At 38.3% G+C, this 21,740-nt stretch overlaps 1 protein-coding gene across 8 annotated transcripts in view; it reads left to right on the top strand.

The window, feature by feature from the left end:
- The window catches only part of PDE5A (phosphodiesterase 5A), a 105,948-nt gene that overhangs the window by 75,535 nt on the left and 8,673 nt on the right, over positions 1-21,740 (top strand). For 7 of the 8 annotated variants that reach the window (XM_018921128.3, XM_030239202.2, XM_009096286.4 and 4 more), the window contains 12 exons: positions 549-620; positions 1,717-1,806; positions 2,996-3,133; positions 3,598-3,665; positions 5,755-5,863; positions 7,553-7,637; positions 10,397-10,572; positions 11,969-12,028; positions 15,159-15,305; positions 16,836-16,961; positions 18,133-18,227; positions 21,427-21,514. In XM_018921128.3, coding sequence (XP_018776673.1) covers positions 549-620; positions 1,717-1,806; positions 2,996-3,133; positions 3,598-3,665; positions 5,755-5,863; positions 7,553-7,637; positions 10,397-10,572; positions 11,969-12,028; positions 15,159-15,305; positions 16,836-16,961; positions 18,133-18,227; positions 21,427-21,514 — 1,254 coding nt within the window. The remainder of the gene's footprint in view (positions 1-548; positions 621-1,716; positions 1,807-2,995; positions 3,134-3,597; positions 3,666-5,754; positions 5,864-7,552; positions 7,638-10,396; positions 10,573-11,968; positions 12,029-15,158; positions 15,306-16,835; positions 16,962-18,132; positions 18,228-21,426; positions 21,515-21,740) is intronic. The other variant, XM_018921127.3, reaches the window with a different exon arrangement.

Genomic DNA, 21,740 nt, shown 5'->3' with positions numbered 1-21,740 from the left:
AATTTTCTTCTTTTCCATTACAAAAATAAAACCACATGTCTTCCATCACTTTAGCAGTTACAACTTTACCATGAATGGTTAAACACAATTTTTTAAACATGCTCACCACACCATTTTCCTCTGGTAGTGTTTATCCTAAAAAGGCAAGATGAAAAAAACCCAGTTGTTAGCATTTTGCATTGGTTTTACACTAATTACACTTCAAACAAAGGAAGTTCTTTGCAGCTTTTTCTATCACTTGTTGTAATCATGCTAAAAATCTGAAAATATCTAAAAGCTTTGCATTATTTTTGTCAGATGAATAATAATTTGTATCAAAAGGAATGGAAACACGGAATTGTATTAGGAAAAGGCTAAGGTCTTCAAATCCTGTAATCTAGGAAATGTTTCTGCATGAGAGAAACATTTATTATCTAACAATTTGATTTAATAGCGAACTAAGCAAATAGCTGTAATGATCATTTATTATCTTACATAAGTATGCCTGGAAATGGAATCCAGTGACAGACCCCTAAAATTAGCTAATTTCTCTGTTTTTAATACACTAGGTTGTTGGTGTGGCTCAAGCAATCAACAAGAAATCTGGAGTTGGTGGCACTTTCACTGAACAAGATGAAAAGGTATAAAAGCTGGATGTTTATGTCTCTTCTGTTTTCACAGGGGAAGGGGGATGGATATGTTTTAAATTTTCCTGCTGGTCAGAAATTTTTAAGTTATTAAAAATTAAACATCTGTGAGAAAGTGAACATTCCTGGAAATGCTGCAAATATTTTTCTTTATGGGGGCATGAGAAATGTGGATGTGAAATAATTTAATTTCTGAATCACCATGTCATATACCTCTGAAACACAGGCTTACTCTACTGGAATGCACTGTAAAACACTCTTGTAAATTTTAATGGACATAATTGTTAATTACTTGGTTCTAACTCTCCTGGCAAGCCCAAGAAACACAATTTGAACAATGACATTTGTGGAGTGATTCTCTTTTAAATACCATGTCACTTCTCAGTAGAGCCTTTTCAGGAAAATAAAAAGCTTCAGATAATTATGGAAATGTGAGAGAATCAGGAGAGCAGACAATAGAATGGATTCCTAATTCTCCCAGTGCGGTTGCTTTCCAAAAATTTCAAGACTTCACTCTCAGATTGGTGGGGCAAAACCCAGGCTGTGCTCAGGCTGAAGAAGTTGACTTAACAATCAGCAATAAAAGAATCAGAATTCATCCTTTCTCTTTGAAAACTTCCCCTTGAAAATAAAATGTACACTGAGTATTTGTAGGATGTCAGAATGAACCCCATCCTGAATGAGGAAAAACCTGTGGGTTTGCTATGTTAGCAAATCTTCATTTGCACTTCCCAAGAGACTGAATTCCCTCAGAGGGGCTGGTTGTCTGTGGTCAGTTTTTCTAGCTAAAATATGCATTGCTGCACAATTATTTTTTTCTTGAAGCTGCTTTTCAGATGAACCCTACTTGTACCAAGATAATGATCTTCATATTTTAGCTAAATAAAAGCAGAAGGGATTATTGAGGAAATAAGAAATTATGAGTAGCTGGAAAAAACCCAGATCCTGAACATGCGGTTGCCAAAACCAACAAAAATATCAATTAATACTTCAGAGTGCAAACAAAATGTTGCAGTAGCTTATCTTTGAATGGAGTTCAAATGCTGTGGGACATTATCTCTGTGAGATGTCGATGTTCATTTGTCTCCAGGATTTTGCGGCGTATTTGGCATTTTGTGGAATTGTTCTTCACAACGCTCAGTTGTACGAGACGTCTCTGCTTGAGAACAGGCGCAATCAGGTACGGCCAGCAGGTTTGTCCCAGGCACACAGAAATCAGGAGGGTTTGCAAGTAACCAGCACCTCCTCTTCCTGTTTCTGATGTGGTAGCTATTCCTTGGCTGCTTTTAATCTCTGGGACTGAATGCTGTGTGTCTCTGATAAAGCTCTCACGGGCTGCACTGGGAAGAGGCTGGGTGCATTCCAGCCTGGGCTGTGAGAAATGGTCTGTCTAGGGGAAGCAGGTAGAGCCATATGTCAGAAAATTCATTCCATGTTAATATACTTGATATTGCCTGCAGTTATCCTGTGGTTCACCATATGTATTAAACAACCAGAGGTGTCAGACTCCAGAAATTACAGGAATATCCCTGTGGAATAGCAGAGGGCATACTGACTGTTCCTTTAGGCTATTACCACTATAACAGTCACTAACAATATTTTCAGTAATGATCAAATGGAAAACTGAATTTCCTTCTGATTGCTATAGCTCTACTTTGCTGCCAGCTTGGTTTTGATGGGTTATTAATGCCATGGCCTTTATGGGTGAATATGCTTGCCCCGTATAATGCGATAGTGTTTCAGAGAAAAGTCTAGACAGCAATTCTTTCCAAGTTTTCCTGTAGGTCTGAGTTTCCAACTATCAGTGTTTGTAAATTGGTACAAATTTGGACAGTTTATTAAATGCTTTCATGTTTCTTGTGAGGAAGAAAAAATATGAGCATATATGAGCAGCTAAGTCGTACAACAGCAGCTTTGAAAAACGGCAGACTGTATCTAAATGATGTTTTCACCAAATAAGTTAATTAGGACCTGTTAGAATTACAACCAAGAACAACTATGTTCAGAAGTCTTTAAAAAATCAGTGGTTTGAGAATGCACACATGAGCCATAGGAGAAAAAGTTTCCTAAGGGCAAGTAACTCTGTTGTCTGGATTTCACAGGTTTCATTTGACTTATTAATGCCTAAATCTATTCTGCTTCTCTGACTGAAAACGTCAGACAGCTTATTTTTTGTGCCATTTAATTCCTCCATAAAAAGTGTCAAACTGGCTAATACCAACTGTTACCTTGAAAACTTACTTCTGGTCACAGACATAAACATTGGCTTCCCTGATTCAGGGGAGAGGAGAAGACTCCAAGACATCAGTAACAATAATTATTGCATAAATCACAGTTGGTCAAACCCTCACAAATGACCTCTTCTTCAGGTGCTTCTTGACCTTGCCAGCCTGATTTTTGAAGAGCAGCAGTCCTTGGAGGTGATCCTGAAGAAAATAGCAGCCACTATAATATCCTTCATGCAAGTGCAGAGGTGTACCATCTTCATAGTGGATGAAGATTGTCCAGTGAGTATGTTCATTCTGTCTGAAGGCAGAAGTGATTATTCCTTGGGAGTGGAGTTGGCTTCCTTCCATTCTCATATGTTCTTTTGTCATTTCATTTTCTCTCTTTTATTTTGTGGCATCTGCTCAGGTTGGGTGTTGACATGAGAGGTTCTGGCCTTTGTGTAATTATAGAATTTCTCTTCTGCCATATCAATTTGGCACGGCTTGTAAATACTGGCATATCTTCTCGGGGTCATGAGTAGAGATTCAAGACAGTTCCATGATACTTGAAGTTGTATCAAAAGATAGCTTTATGGTAGGATCCAGTATGCTTGATGACAGATGTGGAATGAAGTTAAATTTTACACTTGTCTGTAGTACAGAATAGGCTCTGATGATCGCAACAAGGTTTTAATGAGTAATACTGTTCTAAATAATGATACCCTTATACACCTGTGTATTCAAGCATCCTCTTGATATTCCAGGATACATTTTCTAGTGTCTTTCACATGGAATCTGAGGAATTAGAGGATTCAGCTGAAAATCTGAAGAGGTAAACCAATTAATTGCGACTTTTGTTCATCCTACGAGAATTCTGAAGAAACTTATGCTTTTAATATTCTTTTCATAATAACAGACTTATTTCTGCTGTATCCCATGTATTACCGTTTTTTTATAGAGCAGCTTTTCCCCTGAAGTGGGCATAGACCACTCTCTTGCCTTAAAAAGGTCCCACTGAGCAGAGCAGGAGTAGGGCTTGATCAATTCACTTTGCCAGTCTAAGAACATACTTGTATTTCAAGGCTAAGCTATGGAAAAGCACAGAGGAGCTGCCCTAAAACTGATTTCAAAGAAATCTGTATGGATGACTGTTATAAAGGAGACATATACAAATTAGTAGATAATAAGCAAAATAAGGTTTTTAATCAATTATTTTAATCGTTATCCTCAAGTCATTGATAAGGAAGATTACTCAAAGAACAGGTCTGACTAAATCAAGACTGGAGTTCCAAAGTTCTAACACTCACTCATCTTTGGGAAACCAGTAAGGAGTTCAACTGGGAGCAAAAAACAGAGATAAAGAGCTGAATTAAAATACCCAGATAAAATAGTTCTTGAAGTTAGCCTGAACCTCTCGATTGAAGTTTGAAATGACTGTCTCTGTCAACTAAAACAGTTGTTTCAAACACTGTCAGAAAGAGACACAGTTGTATATAAAATACTCACTACAGATATTTTGTGCAGGGAGGAAACAGATTTTGAGCCCCTTTGATGTTGTTTTGCAGTAAATATTTATCATAGTAAGTTTAATTCCCTATGTTAGAGAATGATGTCCAAAGTGTGTGACTTGAGCAACTAAAAGCTGTTGAGCTGTGTTATAGTTTTAGACAGTGTTCAACCAGAAAGTGCAGAGCTGCAACAGCCTGGTAAGATCACAGGTGAAAAAGAAAATTCCTCTTTAGTCCTCTTCTACTCTATAAGACTGGAGCCTTCCACCTCATTATCCCTTTTATGGTGACTAGTTAATGGACTTAAAATATTATTTACTGCTTGCATGGGCTTCCAGGAACTTTTCTCATACCTGATAGGGAAGAAGAATCTTGGAGGCTCAGTTGCCTATCAGACTCTTGTTCATGAGACAGAACAATTAAATGCCTAGGACTGCACTGTGAGTCAACCATTGCACTTACAACTTCTACTATGCTTGAAGGGCACAATCTCAGGCAAGAGCAGAAATATAATGACATGGATTAGATGGGAAGTATTACTTTACATAACATAGCATTTCAGGCTTGTTATGCAATCAAGGACACTGAATCAAGCCCCAAATCAGACTGTTTTTCAGAATTGTGGGGCATTGCCTTGTATGTGTGAAATAATAAAAGAATAATTGCTCTCCTCCAGCCCTGAAACATCCTTACACCAAGAGGATAACAAAAGTCAAGCTAAATGTTGGAGGGAAGCTATAGGAGCTTGATAGCAATAAGTTTATAAGTAAGATATATGTCCTCCTCCAAGACAGGCAAAGGGTCTAAGAGAATTAAAATACCTTAAATAAATTGTGGCTAAAAAAATGGAGATGATTGGTTCTGTAAAGATACTTTATGTTCTAATTTATAATAGACAGTTCTGTTTCAGTAAGAGAACCTCCATGTGACTGTCTTTACTTTTAGAACAAATTTGAAATTAACTTAGCAGCAGAAAATTCACAACTGACATCTGCTGCACTCTCTTGAGCTAATATGTGAATTTCACCCAGTGTTGGTTTTTCAGGAGTACCAGATCTGTGAATGCAGCTTGTTTTCAAATAGTTCTGTTTATTTCTGTATAAACCCAGCTGTTCATTCTTTATCCTTCATCTGTGCAAACTGTAGGGAATTGTTTATTTCTTCAGTTTGGTGTTCAGTGTTAATGTTGTTGAATGTTAAAGAAATAGTGGAAAGCATGCACCAATCCATGCTGCAGTCTTGTGATGGCAGCTGGATTAGGATACAGGATTTGAACTCAACTCCATTATAAATCTATTGGTTGTATCTATATTTCCTTCTCTCACATGGGAAAGATATTCCTATTACCTGCTTAGCATGATGAAATTACTCACTTCTATGCAAAGCACATAATAATAATGTTGTATCCTTCAGGGACTATGACACAAACAAAATCAATTACATGTATGCTCAGTATGTGAAGAATACGATGGAGCCACTCAACATCCCAGATGTCTGCAAAGACAGAAGATTTCCATGGACAGTAAGTAAAACAAGCTTAAGTTTGCAATTCAGAAATGGAACATGTTTTTCTGTTTAACTTCTAAACTTTTTTTTGCTTTCCTAGTATTATTTCTGTCAAGGTGGCTCCAGTTAAAATGGTGTAAACACACAGTGAGTGTTGGGAGGCTCTCAGAAGTTCCTTCCTTTTTATCCTTGCCTTTCCCTTCTCATTCTGGCAAAAATTCATGTTATGGATGCAAGTTCTTTGTGGAAGTGGAGAAGGATCAACTTCACTTTTCTTTGGGATCTTTTACTTAACACTTCTTCAAGTGTGAGCTGGTGATGCAGTGGATGACTGAGCACAGGAATACTGGAGAGTGAGGAGGGAAGGTCACTTGGCAAGGCTCAGGTTCCAGTCAGGTTTCCTTCATGGTCATCATCAGCATAATGCCAACTTTTAATTATGTATTTTCCCATATTTTCAATGCAGAAATTAGAAAGATGTCTGCTCTTACTGTTATGTTTAAGCCGGTTGGGAAGAGGGGAGAGGAGCTACTGTGGTCCAGCAGATGGCTTTTTACCAAAATTTGTTCTGAGATAGACAAAATGATCAGAAAAGACAGTGCTCAGTGTGATTGTTCCAGTAAGTGGAAAGAAGGGGCAGGCTCATGGTGGGGAGCTGGGTTGTTTCCCTTTCTTTTCCTGTGCAAGATTTCTTGGATGTTCTGAAGTGGGTTTCTGTGACAAATTGAGCAACACAGGACTTGAGTTCTCAGACTAACCCTGTCTTAACTGCAGGACTGGAAGTACAGAAAGAATCCAATGGATATACTTTATAGACTAATAAAGATAGAGGTGATGATTTTGAAGACATTTAAAAATAAAATGAATACCTTGAGAATCATCCAAACAAGTGTTTGTTGGAAACAAGCTGTCCAGTATGGTTAGAGTTATTTCAATTCTTTTCTTTTTCCTGGAATTCAACTTATGTATGTAAAACAAACACATAGAAAGCAATAGTGCTTTTAGAAGGAATCTGGAAATATTTTTCAGCAACACAGAGACTGCACTTGCACTCCTGCAGGAGCAGGGCAGTAGGATAAATGTTTTGGAAGCTGATGCACCCTGACATGAGGGGAAATCCCAGGTGTTGCCAGTGCCCTAGAAACCCTGGCTCGCCTCTTTCTTTGGAGGACATTTAACAGCACACTTACCTCATGAAAATCCTGCCAAGATGCTCTCTATGGTCCTTGCACAGCAGCAGAGCACAAAGCAACAATATAAAAAAAAGGTAACCTTTTGGTCAGAAGTATTAGTGTGTGCCTATTTCTTTTGGTGCCACACACAGTTCAAGGTCAGACCAATTGTACTTCTCAACAACTGCCATGCTATTCCTGGGGCAGTCAGAGCGGAGCTCTTTTCTCCCCAGGTGTTAGAAAAGGAGGCGTTATCTCTTTGTTCTATCCTCCCACTCCCCAAATAAGTTCATCTCCTTCTGTTGGAGCATGGGACATGCTGCAAAATCTTGGGAAGAGTGCAGAATGCTAATCCAGATGTAGTAGCTTTCCTGCCTGCTGCTTGTGGGCAAATGCATTGATCACCTGATTGCTTTTTGAAGGAAGATGTAAGCCAAGAGTAGTTGTGGAGCCCAGCTCTACAGCTCTTTCACTTCAGCCACCTAAAAAGCAGCTTTTAAAATTTTAACTGTATTTTTCTTTTTGTTTAACAGAATGACAACGCAGAAAACCTAAGTCGGAACATAAAGAGTTTGCTGTGTACACCAATAAAAAATGGGAAAAAGAATAAAGTGATAGGTAGGTATCATAACAAAAATAATTCTGTGCTTTTCATGGATAAATGTATGTGCTCCACGATAAAATCACAGCAACGTGCAATCTCAAGCCAAGAAAGAAGGTCCTTAATTATCATGTTCTCAACTAATAAGTCTACTGCAACCTTGAATATAAATTGCTCACCTAATAAGCTGCCAAAGAGTAGAGAATGAGTGTCAGCCTTTGTTCCTGGAATCAGTAAGCCCCACAAGCAAACAGAAAATAAAATACACTGATTCTTAGATAGGAGAATGGATCCAATTTCATCAGCTTTAAAAAATTTGGCAAGTAAATAGTAAGAGTTCCAAGAATGACCTTTTAATGATCTTAAAATAAATTTGTTTGAGAATGATGGCAAAATTGCATGGCCCAATTTATAGTGTAAATATGATGCCCCTTTTTTGTGAAGACAGATTTAGTTTTTTAACATCTGAGGCAGAAAGAGAAACCTCATCTTTATCTAATGTTGTTCTCTGCAATTTCTTTTGCTATTAGCTTCTTTCATGAGTTCTTTTATTACTTTAAATATTCCAACAAACCCTAGAAGACCAAAACGAAGACTGAACTGTGGAGCTTTAATTAGGGGTATTTCACCATGCTGCGAGCTATTGATAAAACATTTGCACCTAACTTTTTTTTTTTCTATTGAGATTTTCTATTGACGTTCAAACTGAAACTTTCAGTCAGGCCACCCATTTAGGTGGGCTTTTCAAATGTGAGTCATTCTTAATGGGAAATGTTCTCTGAAGTCTTTTACTGTTTCACAGCTGCCTCATGTTAAATTATTTAATAGGGCGAGGTCAAGAAGTTGTCTTTGGGACAATACCCAGAAGTTCCTTTACAATATTACATAGCATGTATGACTATTATTATAAGTCTGGTTTATTTTTAAAATTATTTTTAAGATTAGGATACCCCAAACCAGAATTTGGGAAGTAGGATGGGGTAAGGAACACTGTCCACATGAAACCCGAGCCAATCTTACTAGTGAGAAAGATGAAAAAAACTTTATTCTCCTGACTTGTGCATTTCTCAGCTATGTGGTAAAAGCTTTACAGAATCTTGCTGTGATTTTATAACTGTCCCAATGAAAGACTTGGGAGTTCCTTAATTTGTGATCAATGGACCTTTCAGTCTTTGGGGAAGCTTTTGAAAGAGGTTAAAGAGTTTTAAGTAATACACAGTATATTTACTGCAGTTCTCTATTTTTTTTAAGAGACATTTGTGCACAAATACTGTGTCTTTTAAGAACTCATTTACTTTTGTGGCATATTCACTGTTGGGTCTTGCTCTTGTGTTCATTACATCACAGTTGCTATGGAAATAATTATAATGTCATAAGCTGTACTAAACAGAAATCTGAAGGTCAGTTTCATGGGATTTTCCTGAAGAATTTTGTAAATCGGCTTCTTTTTTCCCAGAGAAGTTAATCTTGTTCCTTATTTGAATGAATTCTTTTCTAATGGGATTATGTGATTGAATGTTCCATTCCTTCCCATCTCATTCCATAAAGGTTCTGAATTCTGTCTGCCGAATTCAGATACCCCCATCCCTGCCATTACACTCAACTACAGCTATAGTGGTCTTGGTCTCTATAGAGGAGACTGATACTAAGTTCCCCAAACAGAATACAATTTGGAAACAGGACAATGTTGCATTGTCACCCAGCCTCAAAACTTGTGAGGCCAACATTCTTCTAAAACCATGGTTTGTGTGTGCTGCATTTTTTTCCTTTGTTTTATTATCTGCTATAATAGCAAAGATGCACACATGGTAACTTTTTTCAGAATTTTTAATTTGCAGCTGGGCTATCTTGGTACTTGGCCAGGAAAATGCAGATTTTTGCTCATGGCAGTGAGAAAACATTTGGAGTCTGTTAGGACAGTATTCATTGCCAAAAACAACATATTCCTGTAATTCAGCTGCTTTAATTAAGATTCTGATCTTAGCAGGTAAAACTAAGGGCAGGTGTATTTCTGAATTTCCCTCTGCTCACGGTGATGGCAGGGATTTAAACTGCAGCAAGGTGTGATAGAAGTTACCTGTCAGACTTTTTCAATGACACGTGTGAAGAAAGGCCCAGAAATTCTTAACAGAGAATTCACAAATGTAAATATCAGCACATTTGAACCTAAGCTGAATTCAGTCAGATGTTTCTCAAGGAGTTCAGTAGTGTTTGCAAGAGGCTGTAATTGAACCACATCCTCAAAAAAAGGCCGAGCATACTTCAGCTTTGCACCTCATATTGGGTATTCCCTGTTTAGCTCATTTACTTGAAAAAAATCCTAGTCCTGGCTCAAATGAGGAAGTGAAAACTCTGTGTACCACTGTTCTGACTTTGATAAATGTTCTTTTGGCATGGTTGCAAAAATTTAATTAGCCTCCAAAGGACAAATTGTCTTTAGGGATTAAATCAAACTAGAATAGTATTAATAATAAAAGTTAGGATGAAAACCACCCTAGAATTTCACAGGACAATCAAGTCTCTAAAGCCCTACTTTTTTGGTTTACAAATCCTAATAAGTACTTTTGAATTTATGACGTATGTATAACATTTTAACACTTATTTGATAAACATTGAAACTGCCCTTGGGGGGAAAAAAAAGGAAAATCCTACAACATTCTTATGTGTCATTTATGTATGTTGGTGGTTATACGGTAGGCTTATCTGTCCTAAACTTAATTCTTGATAGTGATATGCTCTCTGTATTACTTCCTTTTGTTTCTGTGTCCTGACATAGGGGTTTGCCAGCTTGTGAACAAGATGGAAGAAAACTCAGGGAAAATCAAGGCTTTCAACAAAAATGATGAGGAGTTCCTGGAAGCATTTGTCATCTTTTGTGGCCTGGGGATCCAGAACACACAGATGTACGAGGCTGTAGAAAGAGCCATGGCCAAACAGATGGTGACACTAGAGGTGAGCCCAAATCTAGGTGGTCCTTAATTAGCCCCAAACACATCCTAATGTTCCCCAGACCCTCTCTGTTCTGCATATAAGTGAAGCTACTCCTAGGGACACTCAATAGAGATTGTTATCCCTCAGGAGAGCAGCATTTGGACTGTTGAGTTGCTCAGGAATTTTCTGCTTGTTTCTGACTCTGCCAGCAGACTCTTTATTTGGTATTGTGTCCTAACTTTACTCCTGAGATTTAGTGGGGAGCTGGAGGCATCTCTTCTTCTCGATGAGACTGCATGCTGGCAGCACAGTGGGTGTGTTCTGCTGCATAGGAAGGGGGAAATGGCTTGGCACATTAAGGGGCTTCCTCTTCTTGTCTGAGGGGTTTTGTGATGATTTTGGCTAAGTCCTTCAGACAAACCAGTGTGAGGAGTTAACAGCAGCATTATTGTAGGTTCTCAGCAATTTCCTCAGACTCCATTAAACCATATCAAGATGAACATCATCTGGTCACAGCCTTTAAATTGGTTCCCGTTAAGCTTCACAGCTGAAGAGGGCTTTAGTCTGAGAAACTGAATTACTCAGGGGTGATAACTTGAAGCAGAAAGTGAAAAATGTGTAGATTTTGGATCTCCTAACATCCATTATGTAAACAGTGCCTGCAGAGCTCCTAAAATGGGATTATGTGCCCCATGGCCTCTAAAAGAAACATTACAGTTCTCAAATAAACCTGTATTAGGTCATGTTAAATAAAAAGCTGGTAAAACTATTGTCCAAACCATTTGCTTATATGGCAAATTAGCAATTCTGTCTCCAAAACTACAGCACTTTATAGATACTATAGGAAGTTTCAGCCAGATTATAGGTTAGTGTATTAATAGATTCTTTACAAAACAATAAAACTCTGTAACATTTTCATGTCATATGTTCTCAATAGTTAAAAATCTGAGCTTCTTTTTTAATTTAAAATGAATGTATTGACTTTCAGACTTTTGTGCCAAGTTTCACTTAGGTTAAAACTTTGTTTCATGTCTGAATAAACTCTTGAAAGAATTACTATGGCTGTAATGTCAGGCTCATAATAAGAGCTGTTTCGTGTATTATTTGCTTTTGAAAGTGGGCCATGAAAACTTTTCAAAGAGAAAATGAGAGTTCTTTGCTCTTTCATGGAAGCTATTTATGTTTTCTTGGCCTAATTATCTCAAGAAGATTCTGTGCTGTGGGAGATTTGTAAAAGATGCAGCTCTCTCCCCATATGCATTCAGAGAGCTCCCCTGAAACGGGCTCAGGCCCTGCATGAACAGAAGATTTCACCAGCAAATGCAGTAGAATGCTGAAAAAACCTGCTCCAGGAAAAGTACCTTGTTATCACATGGCTCCTTTGTTTGGACTAAGGGCTGCTTTTTTCTTCCTGTAGGTTCTCTCATACCATGCTTCTGCTGCTGAGGAGGAAACGAGGGAGCTGCAGGTAACAGTGGTAATTGAATTTTTTACTATTACTTAGAAATATTGCTCTAGTAGAACAACCGAGAGCAGTCTTGTACACAGATGTCATCCCTAAAGGGGCAGAAGCATACGTTCCAGAAATAAAAATGACAGTAAAGCTCATACTGATGGGTTCCTGAGCTGAATCACATAAAAGGGAAATATTACAATGTCTAAAAGCTGGCCCGAGCACTGTGAGACCCAGACCTGTGCTGACTGATTTTTCTCAGGATTTTGAGACACTCACTGGTGCAATGTCAGTATCAAACTCATAATGATTAAGTATTCCAGAAGCAAAATGTTGAGAACTCTTCATTTTGCAGCTAAGTCTGAATGCTGTATATCTTACAGCTTTGGTATCTTTCAAATATACCAGATATGGCTGCAGCTTTATGGCCTTACATATAAATTCTGAGTTGAATCTTTAATGCAATGATTTTAAATTTTTTTTAGAGTTGCTTTTCTGTGCAGTGTCCTGTTCTGCTCATGTTTAATTCTGTGTTTAGAAGCCACTGCCTAAGGAATAACTACAGCTAGGATTTCAAGTGCATTTCAAAGCACAGAATTTGCTTAGGTTCTCCAAGCCTTCAGCAGCTATTCCAGGGAAATAACATCACCCCTGCTGCACAAAAAGAAACAGAAGGGATGGAGAGGAAGGCAAGCGTAGGGGACCGTGAGCTGGGTAGGATGGGACTGGTCTGGCCAAGGGACACAACATGATGTGAGATTAAAGGTATTTCTAGAACTGTGTCACATGGATTTTTGAACCTCAGTTCTACCACACTGCTGCTCATCAATAAAGAGCCATGACAAGACCGGAGTGCAACTCCTGTCCTAAGGTTTCTCCTCAGGGCTTGTGATGAAATCTTTGTTGGTTCCACTGTTGCTGTTCAATGAAACAGAACCACAGCAAACCTAGAACTGGGCCGGTGTCCACTGGCATGGCTTAACTCCCCACAGCTTCCTAGCACAGTCCTGGCCTGTGTCAGCCTTGGCTTCTAAGGTGATACCAGAGCACAAGCACAGGCCTTTTATTCAAACTCATAAAATGTTTATTTCAGTTTTTATTTTTTGCACTCATGTTGTCATATAAAGATGGCCAAAATAATGTGCATTTTTTTCTGGATATACCTTTTGCTTCTAAATAATCTGAAAAGATATACTTAGCAGGCAGTTGGACTAGAAGATGGTTGTAGGGCTCTCCCAACTGGCACTATTCTATTAATTATCTGCCCTATGGAGTAGGCTGCAGTCAAAATTTTTACTTTAATTATAATTTCCTATTGCATCAGTCACATCCTTTGAGCCTGGGTACTGTCTACAACCTGTGTTTTATCATCCAAAGCAGATAAAACCAAGCAAAACTCTTTGTAGTTGCCACATAGTGGTTCCACATTTTCCATAGACTTCTTTTTGCTGCCAATGTGTTTACAGAACCCATAGCTCAATAAATTGAAATTAAAATAGCTGACGAACTTTTGTGCTGTAAAACAGGAGGCAGAAGGCTCTAGTGGCTTCACTAAATGAAAAAGGAAATAGCTAATCTGGTTAAACAACACTATAAACTGTTATAGAGTGCAAGGGTTTTATATTTCAGCTGAAATGAAACTTACTGTTGTGACTGTAAAAGGCAGGAGATCAAGGAAGGGAAAGATAAATTATGAATGAAGGGAGGCACGAGGTGCTTTTTTGAGCTCCTTCTGTGTCCTTGCAGCCCCTCTCCTTGTGAAATCTCAGCCTGCAGTTGCAGTTTTTCAAAATTATGTCAGTAGCTTTGCTGAACAGTTGCATTATTTACCACTGGACATGCAAGCCTTTCATGTGCTCACAGATGAAATCCCACATGAATCCAAACAGGGACATGAAATTAGTAGCAGAAGAAATGTGTAAGAAGGATGCATTTTTTTCCCTGTGTCAATACTCTTTTTCATAATCTTCTGTGACTTCCTGATTCTGACACACAACGGAGAGGACAGCGAAGTGATGTGGAACAGAGGCTGGCAGCCATAATTCTATGGATTTGCATGCTACGTGTACTAGTGTTGTAGATGATGCCAAATGCTTCCTTTTCAGTTCCTCAGCCTTCAGGGACACAGCTGCCCACACTGGAGAAATGTTTCCCCCAGAATTACAAAGAGGAAGATAAACACAAAGGTTTATTTCCTTCACCATTTCAGATTTACCTGATCTCACCAGGTGTGGCTTTGGACCACACTCCACTGTTTTCATACTGATGTAAACAGCTCTAAAGCAGTAGCACTGAGAACCCCACCTTTTATTCTACTGCAGAAAATGATACTTTATTTTGTTCTATGGTATAAGATTTAGCATTCATTTTTGTTAGTATCAGAGTTAATATAAGACTTAGCACAAACTCAGCACTGGTGTTTTGAAGGGCAAGGGATATAAATACTCAGTATTTTATAACTAGAAAATGGATTCAATATATGGAGATACGACTGACAATGAAAAACTCAGATTTAAAAATATACAGGATAGCGGGTGTATTGTGTACCTTGTAGTTTCAAATTTCATGTTGAAGGTTTATGGTTGTATGCCAACTGCACCAAAACCACTGACCTTGGGTTTTAAAGATTACTGATTACTGATGAACTCTAATTTTTCAGGTTTCTAGCCCTGAGAAAGCTCTGCCTGTGGACATGTTCTGACTCCCATCATGCTGAATGTGGATTCTGTTAGCAAATCTGTTTTACTGACATCTCTTTCCTCATCATTTTTAGAAAAATGCCAACAGTTATGGATTTTGCTGTCTGCATTTCCATAAAACCAAACATGTAACTCCACTGCCTTATTTTCTCCTTCCCCCAGTTTCATCAATACTTTTGGTTACAATTTGCCTCTGGTGATTTAGGTAACCAGGCTGACCAGGTAATTCTACCCTTGTTCTCTTGATCTATGGAAAAGTGCTTGTTAAATCCAAGGTAATAAGGTACTGTTAAACAAGAGAGGCATGAGGAAGTAAATGAGAGGCAATCATGAGTTTTCAGTATCACATGAAGGTAAAATTGAGTGTCTCTTTGTAATTAGCCTGTTGAAAAAGCAGGTATTTGTTCTGCTTTCTCTGCCATAGTGCTAAGCTGTGTTCTCTCATTCTTCTCCAGGCTGCTGTAGTGCCATCTGCACAAACTCTCAAACTGACTGACTTCTACTTCAGTGACTTTGAGCTGTCAGACTTTGAAACAACACTGTGCACAATTCGAATGTTCACAGACCTCAACCTGGTGCAAAATTTCCAAATGAAGCACGAGGTATGGTTGCTGCCAAATACTGCCCCACAGAAAGAGACAGCTTAATTATTAGGAATTCAGGGCAGTGGAATGATCTCAGTGTAAATAGAATTTGACATCTGTACTAAAGAGTAATTAGCAAACTAGGAAGCCATATGAAGAACTGGGGTCTGTCCTGAGTTTGGTTCTACTGAAGTATTAATCATTTTACAGTCCATGATTAATGGACTAGAAAACAGAATACTGAGGAGAGAGAGGATAGCAACTTCTCAGGAAGTGAAAAACTCTTCCAAAGAGGACGATAACATTGTTCGCTATGTCCATATGAGGTAGTAATTATCTTAGTCTTTCCCTACAAAATAATAGATTAGAGATTAGGAGGAACTTCATGGTTATGGAGACGGTGAAGACTGAAGCAGATGATAACTTAGATGGGCTGTGGGAATTTCCCTGAAGGTTTTTACCAATACATCTGTCAGAGATGATCAAGACGGGTCAACAGAAAATCTCTTCAGCCTCTTCCACTCAGTGCACACAACATCTATTTGTAGAAACTTTCATTTCTAAATACCTTATTTTTGCTTTATAACATTTTCAACAAACTCATCAAAATTCATATCAAAATCCAAGATGAACTTGTAGGGCTTTGTAGGCAAACACATTAGTTAAAGAAAGCTTGTATTTATTATCTAGACCAGCACTTCATAGACCAATTTAGATTAGTAGTGTCCAAGGGCCAAAAGTGCTGTATTACCTAATCTGATCTCTTGAACTAGCACTTAGTACTTAGCTTTACCTCTGTAGTAAGGTGAACAACCTTAAGGATTATGCCCCAATATCAAATTACTACCTGACCTTCAAAACTGTCACTTCCTTACAAAAAAAAAAAAAGGTAGGAAACAAGCATGTATGTGTGTGTGTATGTGTATATATATGTGTGTATAGATGTGTATATATATATGTGTGTGTGTGTATATATATACAAAATTTTATAACTCACAATTTCTAATACTGTTGAGTAAAACATCCAGGACATGGTTTCCTCCTGCATAAAAAAGAAACTACCCTGCAATGCAGTAATCTTTCTATCATACTTATTTGCTTTCCAAAGTCCAATTCTGCTTTGGTTTTGACAAGCTGATAGGAGGGAAAAGCTGACTTTTCATTTTCAAAACAGGTCTTAAGAGGATTCAATAACTAAATAAATTTTCTGTATCAAATATGTCATCATAAACAAGGATTTTTTTCTCCCAGGTATCTCAAGATAGAGTTTCTGAATTAACAGCAGTGCTTCTGACATTAACATTTAGCCCTTAGCAATAAAACCCCAAACCCTCAAGCATGACACACTCAAATAGGAGCCGTACTAGTGGGTGTAAGCCTGTTCTTATCTATGTTCACAGTTACAAGCGTGTTACTGTTGAACTTGAAATTGAGTTAAATGGATTTTTTTTTTTTAGTAAGAGAGTTACCAAGTGGGATTAAGAAAGTTTGAATGTATTAGAAATCTGTTCTTATGAAAATATATCTATGTGATGCTGTTTCTTAAAGGTTCTCTGCAGATGGATTTTAAGTGTGAAGAAAAACTATCGGAAAAATGTTGCTTATCACAACTGGAGACATGCCTTCAACACAGCACAGTGCATGTTTGCTGCTCTGAAATCTGGGAAAATTCAGGTACATTTCCGGTTCCTCCATTAAGACAAATTCTCCAATGATGCACAGCTCCAATTGTTATGTCAGTAAGATGTCCATTATTCCATGGTATTGCCAGTGGAATCTTCTGCTGAAGACTTCTGGCTATGAGGGCTTGTGTTGTGAAACTGCTGCCATGGTTTTTTGTTCTGTGTTTCAGTTAAATCCTCTGGAAGTGGTTATCAGGATGTTCCCAATGGGAATATCTCAAATAAGGCATATACGTGCTTACGTCCTTTTTTTAAAGTTAATGCTTATGCTACAAGCAAGTCAAAAAAGTGGAGAAAAAAAGGCTGACCCATTTTCAGGATGTTTCCTTAAAATTTTCAACAGGAATTTTTAAAGTTCAAATGCAAAGCTGAGTACAGCTTTAGATACACAACAGTAGATAAAAGCATAGAAATAAATTTTTAAATGTTTCTTCCAAAGCTTTTGAACAAATTTTCAACCTTTCACTTAAAAAGACACCTAATAATTTAAGAAACAACCTAATCATTCTGATTAGAGCTAGGTGAGCATAAAACACCGATTCTAAATTCTTTCAAAACAGGTTTTTAGGTTTTGCTTTTATATTCTTGTAGGAAACAGAATTTTTCTGCTCATTCTGAATAAATGTGTCTTTTAAAAATTTGTAGGCCAAAACCCAATACCAATGAGGAAGAGGCATTTCTTTCCTCTATAAACTTTATCTCACTAATGAAAATGACAAAAGGTTTTGTAAAGAGACCAAGGCAAGGACATCCATCTTCCTTCCCTGTTGGAATGGACATGGTACTTTTGCTCTGTGTGCGGTCGAGCAAACACTGATGATCCTGATAGTTTGCCTGCTATTTTTGGAATCCTGACAGTCTCCACTGCAATTTCCATAAATTGTTTATTCTTAACTACACTGGATTCACTCCCTGCTGATTCTCATGTCCTAGATTCTGGAGTCTGAACAGCACTGAACATAATTCAATTTTTTTCTAGTTTGAGGGGAAAGGCAAGCACTGGGAGATGCATCTTCCTAGCAGAAACATAAAATCAATCATTTCCAAACTGAGTTGTCTTTTGACTGTACTAAAAGCAGGTCTCATTATTCAGAAAGCAGATGTAAAACACATTGTAGTAAATAAATCCACAACTCACTTCTGGCATTACTCTTTGCCTACAGAGCAAACTGACTGACTTAGAAACACTGGCTTTGCTCATAGCAACTCTGAGCCATGATCTGGATCACAGGGGAGTGAACAACTCTTACATACAAAGGTAAGTGGGTCTGAGTAAAGTTAAATAAAAACAAGTGCGTGAACAAACACAGGTTTTCACAAAGCAGAAAGTGTAAGAACAGGCAGAACCGTTCATGAGTTCAAAGATGCAGATGCACAGCCTCAGTTGCTGACTAACTATGATGGCAGATTAAGTGAACCTTTTGCTGTTCAGGGACAATGTTTTTCTGCTCCCAAAGTCCCCTCCCTGATATCCCATCAAGTGACAGCAAAAGGCTGCAGCTTCCAAGGGACAGTGTGTAGGGAATGTGCAGCTTTTCAGATCACTCCCTGCCCTACCCAGCCGCTCACTTCTTGTCCGGGCCAACGCAGCACTGAGGTCTGCACCCCTCTGGTACAGAGGGGTCTCCCCATTGTTTTAAATCCAGATTGTTTTACTCTTGGTTTAGCCACATTTTTCCAGAATTCTAAGTTGTTTAGAATAAGTTACCTAGTTAAAATCACATTAAAAATGTATGGTTGTTTTGCACTGATTGTGGGTTGTCTGTACTCTAACTTTGATCCCGTCTGGAATTGCAGAAAGACCTTTACAATACAAGAAGGCAAAAAATATTTAAAATTCTGAAAAATATTTTTGCTAAACAAAATATTTTGGTTTGGAGTTATCAAAATGAAATATCAGAGCAAGTCTAAAATTCTGCCCGTATTTTAATTTTTAACAGAAGATACGGGGTTTTTTAGAATTTATTAGTAGCTGGAAATCTTCCAATCCAGTGAATTTGGTATCACTTCAAATAACATGTTAGTCTTCAGCTGATCTCAAGTATGGCTTAATGTGATTCCTGTGATATAGCAGTGTGTCCTGGTCTGACCAGAGATGGGCAAAAGATAACCAGAAGTGCGCATCTTCTTCTGGCAGAGCTGGAGAATGGTTTTGAAGTGACCTGTGAAGAAGTGGTCTGCTGTTCTCACTATGTGTAAAGTAAGATCATAGGGGAGGAAAAACTTAAGGTACAGAATATTGAAAGGCAGAAAAAAAGTAAGCTGAAGTAGAACTCGTGCATTTCAGATGTATGTGTTTGGAGTAACAGTGACTGATGTGTAAAGAAAAAAAAAACAAACTCCACAACTTTAGAAGAATGATCTTTTTCTAGTTTGGTAATAGAGGATTCCAGCAGTAACTGTAGCCTTGCAGCAATTGGAACTAGTTAGCTATTTTTTGCTTTATTTATTTAAAAATAAATTTCCTGGAAGACATCTGGAGATGCGTCATCTCCTCTCAAAAATGTCCTGGGAAAGTGTCATAGACAGCAAAATCTAACATTTACACATGCTGTAAAGCTGAGATGGCTATAGCTTAGTAATTCCTTTCTCAATATAAAGTTCCATTAATTACTTTTTTAAACCTAAATACAAAAGTTATTTCTAGGAACAGATCCCTTTTGTTTTTTCCTTTGAAGCAGGGAGGGTAGATATTCAGTGTATGATTCTTTTCTTAAGCAGCAGGGTTTCAAAAATTGAAATGGTCCTGGCAGTAGAAGTTACAGAAAGGGAACTGCTTGAAAGCCTTTTGGTAGTTATTTGGGGGGGTGGGGGGGATGTATTTTGTTTTTGCTCCAATCCCACATGCAAAGTAGGAAGCACAGAAAGCTGCATAACCCAACCCCTGTGCTCAGAAAGCTACTGTGCCCTTTGGCCTGGAGTGGGGGTTTGACAGAAGTGCCGCTACAGAAGTTGGACCTGAATTTATTTCCAGCCCCAGTCAGGGTCTGCGAGTACTAAGCAAGCTCTAGTTTGGAGCAAGACTTGGGAAGATAACCGAAGAGATTTCTCACATATTTCTCTCTCCAGTCAGGATGAACTCTGGGACACACAATATGCATCCCACATCATTCAATGGGAATTTCACCCAGCATGTGTTGGCACCATCCTGTGGTTTGTTTCCTTACAGAAACACAAGAGTACATTTGCTCTACGCCCCTTTCGTGGTGGTCTCAGAGGAGGTGCTGGGCAGCCAGCCCATATTCCTCAGGGGCTTGCATCCTTTAATCTTCCCTTCTGGGTTTTTGTTTGTCTTTCCATCTTTCTCTCCACATTTTTGTGCTTCTTAAATCCCCAGAGTCTCCTCTTATGAGTTTCATTTGAGCCTCTGTGCAGTCACTCACTCAGGGACCCAATCCTGCAGCCACTAAGTCTTCTGAATGGTCTTTAACCATGTAGAAAGTCTCATGGAATTATATGCTAAAAGAGCTACTGACATGATTAAACATTTGTAGGTCAGATTATAATAAGAGTAACAGATCCAGGATCATCAGCAAAATAGTCTTCCAAAAAAATCCAGATTTAGTTGCAGAGATTACATGAGCAATGTGGGACCAGGGGTTGAAAATTAAGACAGAGCACCAGAAACCAAGAACTGTATTATTCAACAAGGAAAAGGGAGAAATTGGAAATCCTCAAGAGAGAAGGAGTTTCTCTACTTTGACTAAAGCTACTCAAATTCTACTCAAATGCTACTCAAATACCAAATTCTATTTTCTAAACTAAGATACTTTTAAATTTTGCACTAAGGTATTTTTAAGTTCTGTACCTACATAACTTGGTTTCCTGCTTTTTTTTCACTGCCTGTAGAACAGTCAACATCACTGTTGGCCTCTAAGCAGTTTCCCTTTTGGATTTTACCCTGGGCAAAGGGTAGGTAACGATGTTGTAGTAGTTGGGTCATGACAATAGTGGTGATGAAACACCAGTACAGTTGCTAACACAAGGAAATTAGAGATAAACACTGATAAACATTTTGGGCCCAGCACCATATTGCTCTGAGGTCAGCAGGAATTTTTCCATTGATATCAGTGGGTTTCCTATTAGGTTTGCATTATTACTTACAATCTCAGCTGAGCTGACTAAATATGACAGGTGGGTTAAGAACATGCGGTTTAAGAATATTTAAGAACATGTTGCAGAAACCTAAACTATCTCCTAAACTGTGCTTGTGAATGAACTCTATGTTACCTTTGCTTCCTATAGGGGAACTCTCACTCCTTATGTAACCTTGTATTATGTTGTCACTCCTTGCATGCAGGTAGAGAAGGCAGAACACCAGAGCTCTAAGTGCTCTGACAAAGGAACAGGATTATCTTTTTATCCATATTCCTACAAAGAGGATGTTAAAAGGGAAGTTATTTCTGGATCGCTAATATGTTTGTCTAATTTGAATTCTCCATCTTTTTCCTCCTCAGAAGCGAACATCCACTGGCTCAGCTGTATTGCCACTCAATCATGGAGCATCATCATTTTGATCAATGCCTTATGATCCTGAATAGTCCAGTGAGTGCCACATTCCTGTGTATGCTGAAGGAAACTATTTTACTTTCTATTTTTAGCTTCTGGATAGAATCCCACCCTTATATGTTCTAAAGTGCTCTTTATTCCTTTTTGGGTAAAGAAAGCAAATGCAGCAACACGGAAATCACAGTCCTGTGGCTGAGTGCTACCGAAGCCTTCCAAGTGCTGCCTGATAAGGGAAGCCTTGCTAACATCCTTCTGACTACCT

The sequence above is a fragment of the Serinus canaria genome, chromosome 4 (assembly GCF_022539315.1).
Source record: "Serinus canaria isolate serCan28SL12 chromosome 4, serCan2020, whole genome shotgun sequence".
In the NCBI taxonomy this organism is placed as follows: Eukaryota; Metazoa; Chordata; class Aves; order Passeriformes; family Fringillidae; genus Serinus; species Serinus canaria.
The sequence above is the reverse complement of the archived record's forward strand: the minus strand, read 5'-3'. Positions and strand labels throughout refer to the sequence as shown.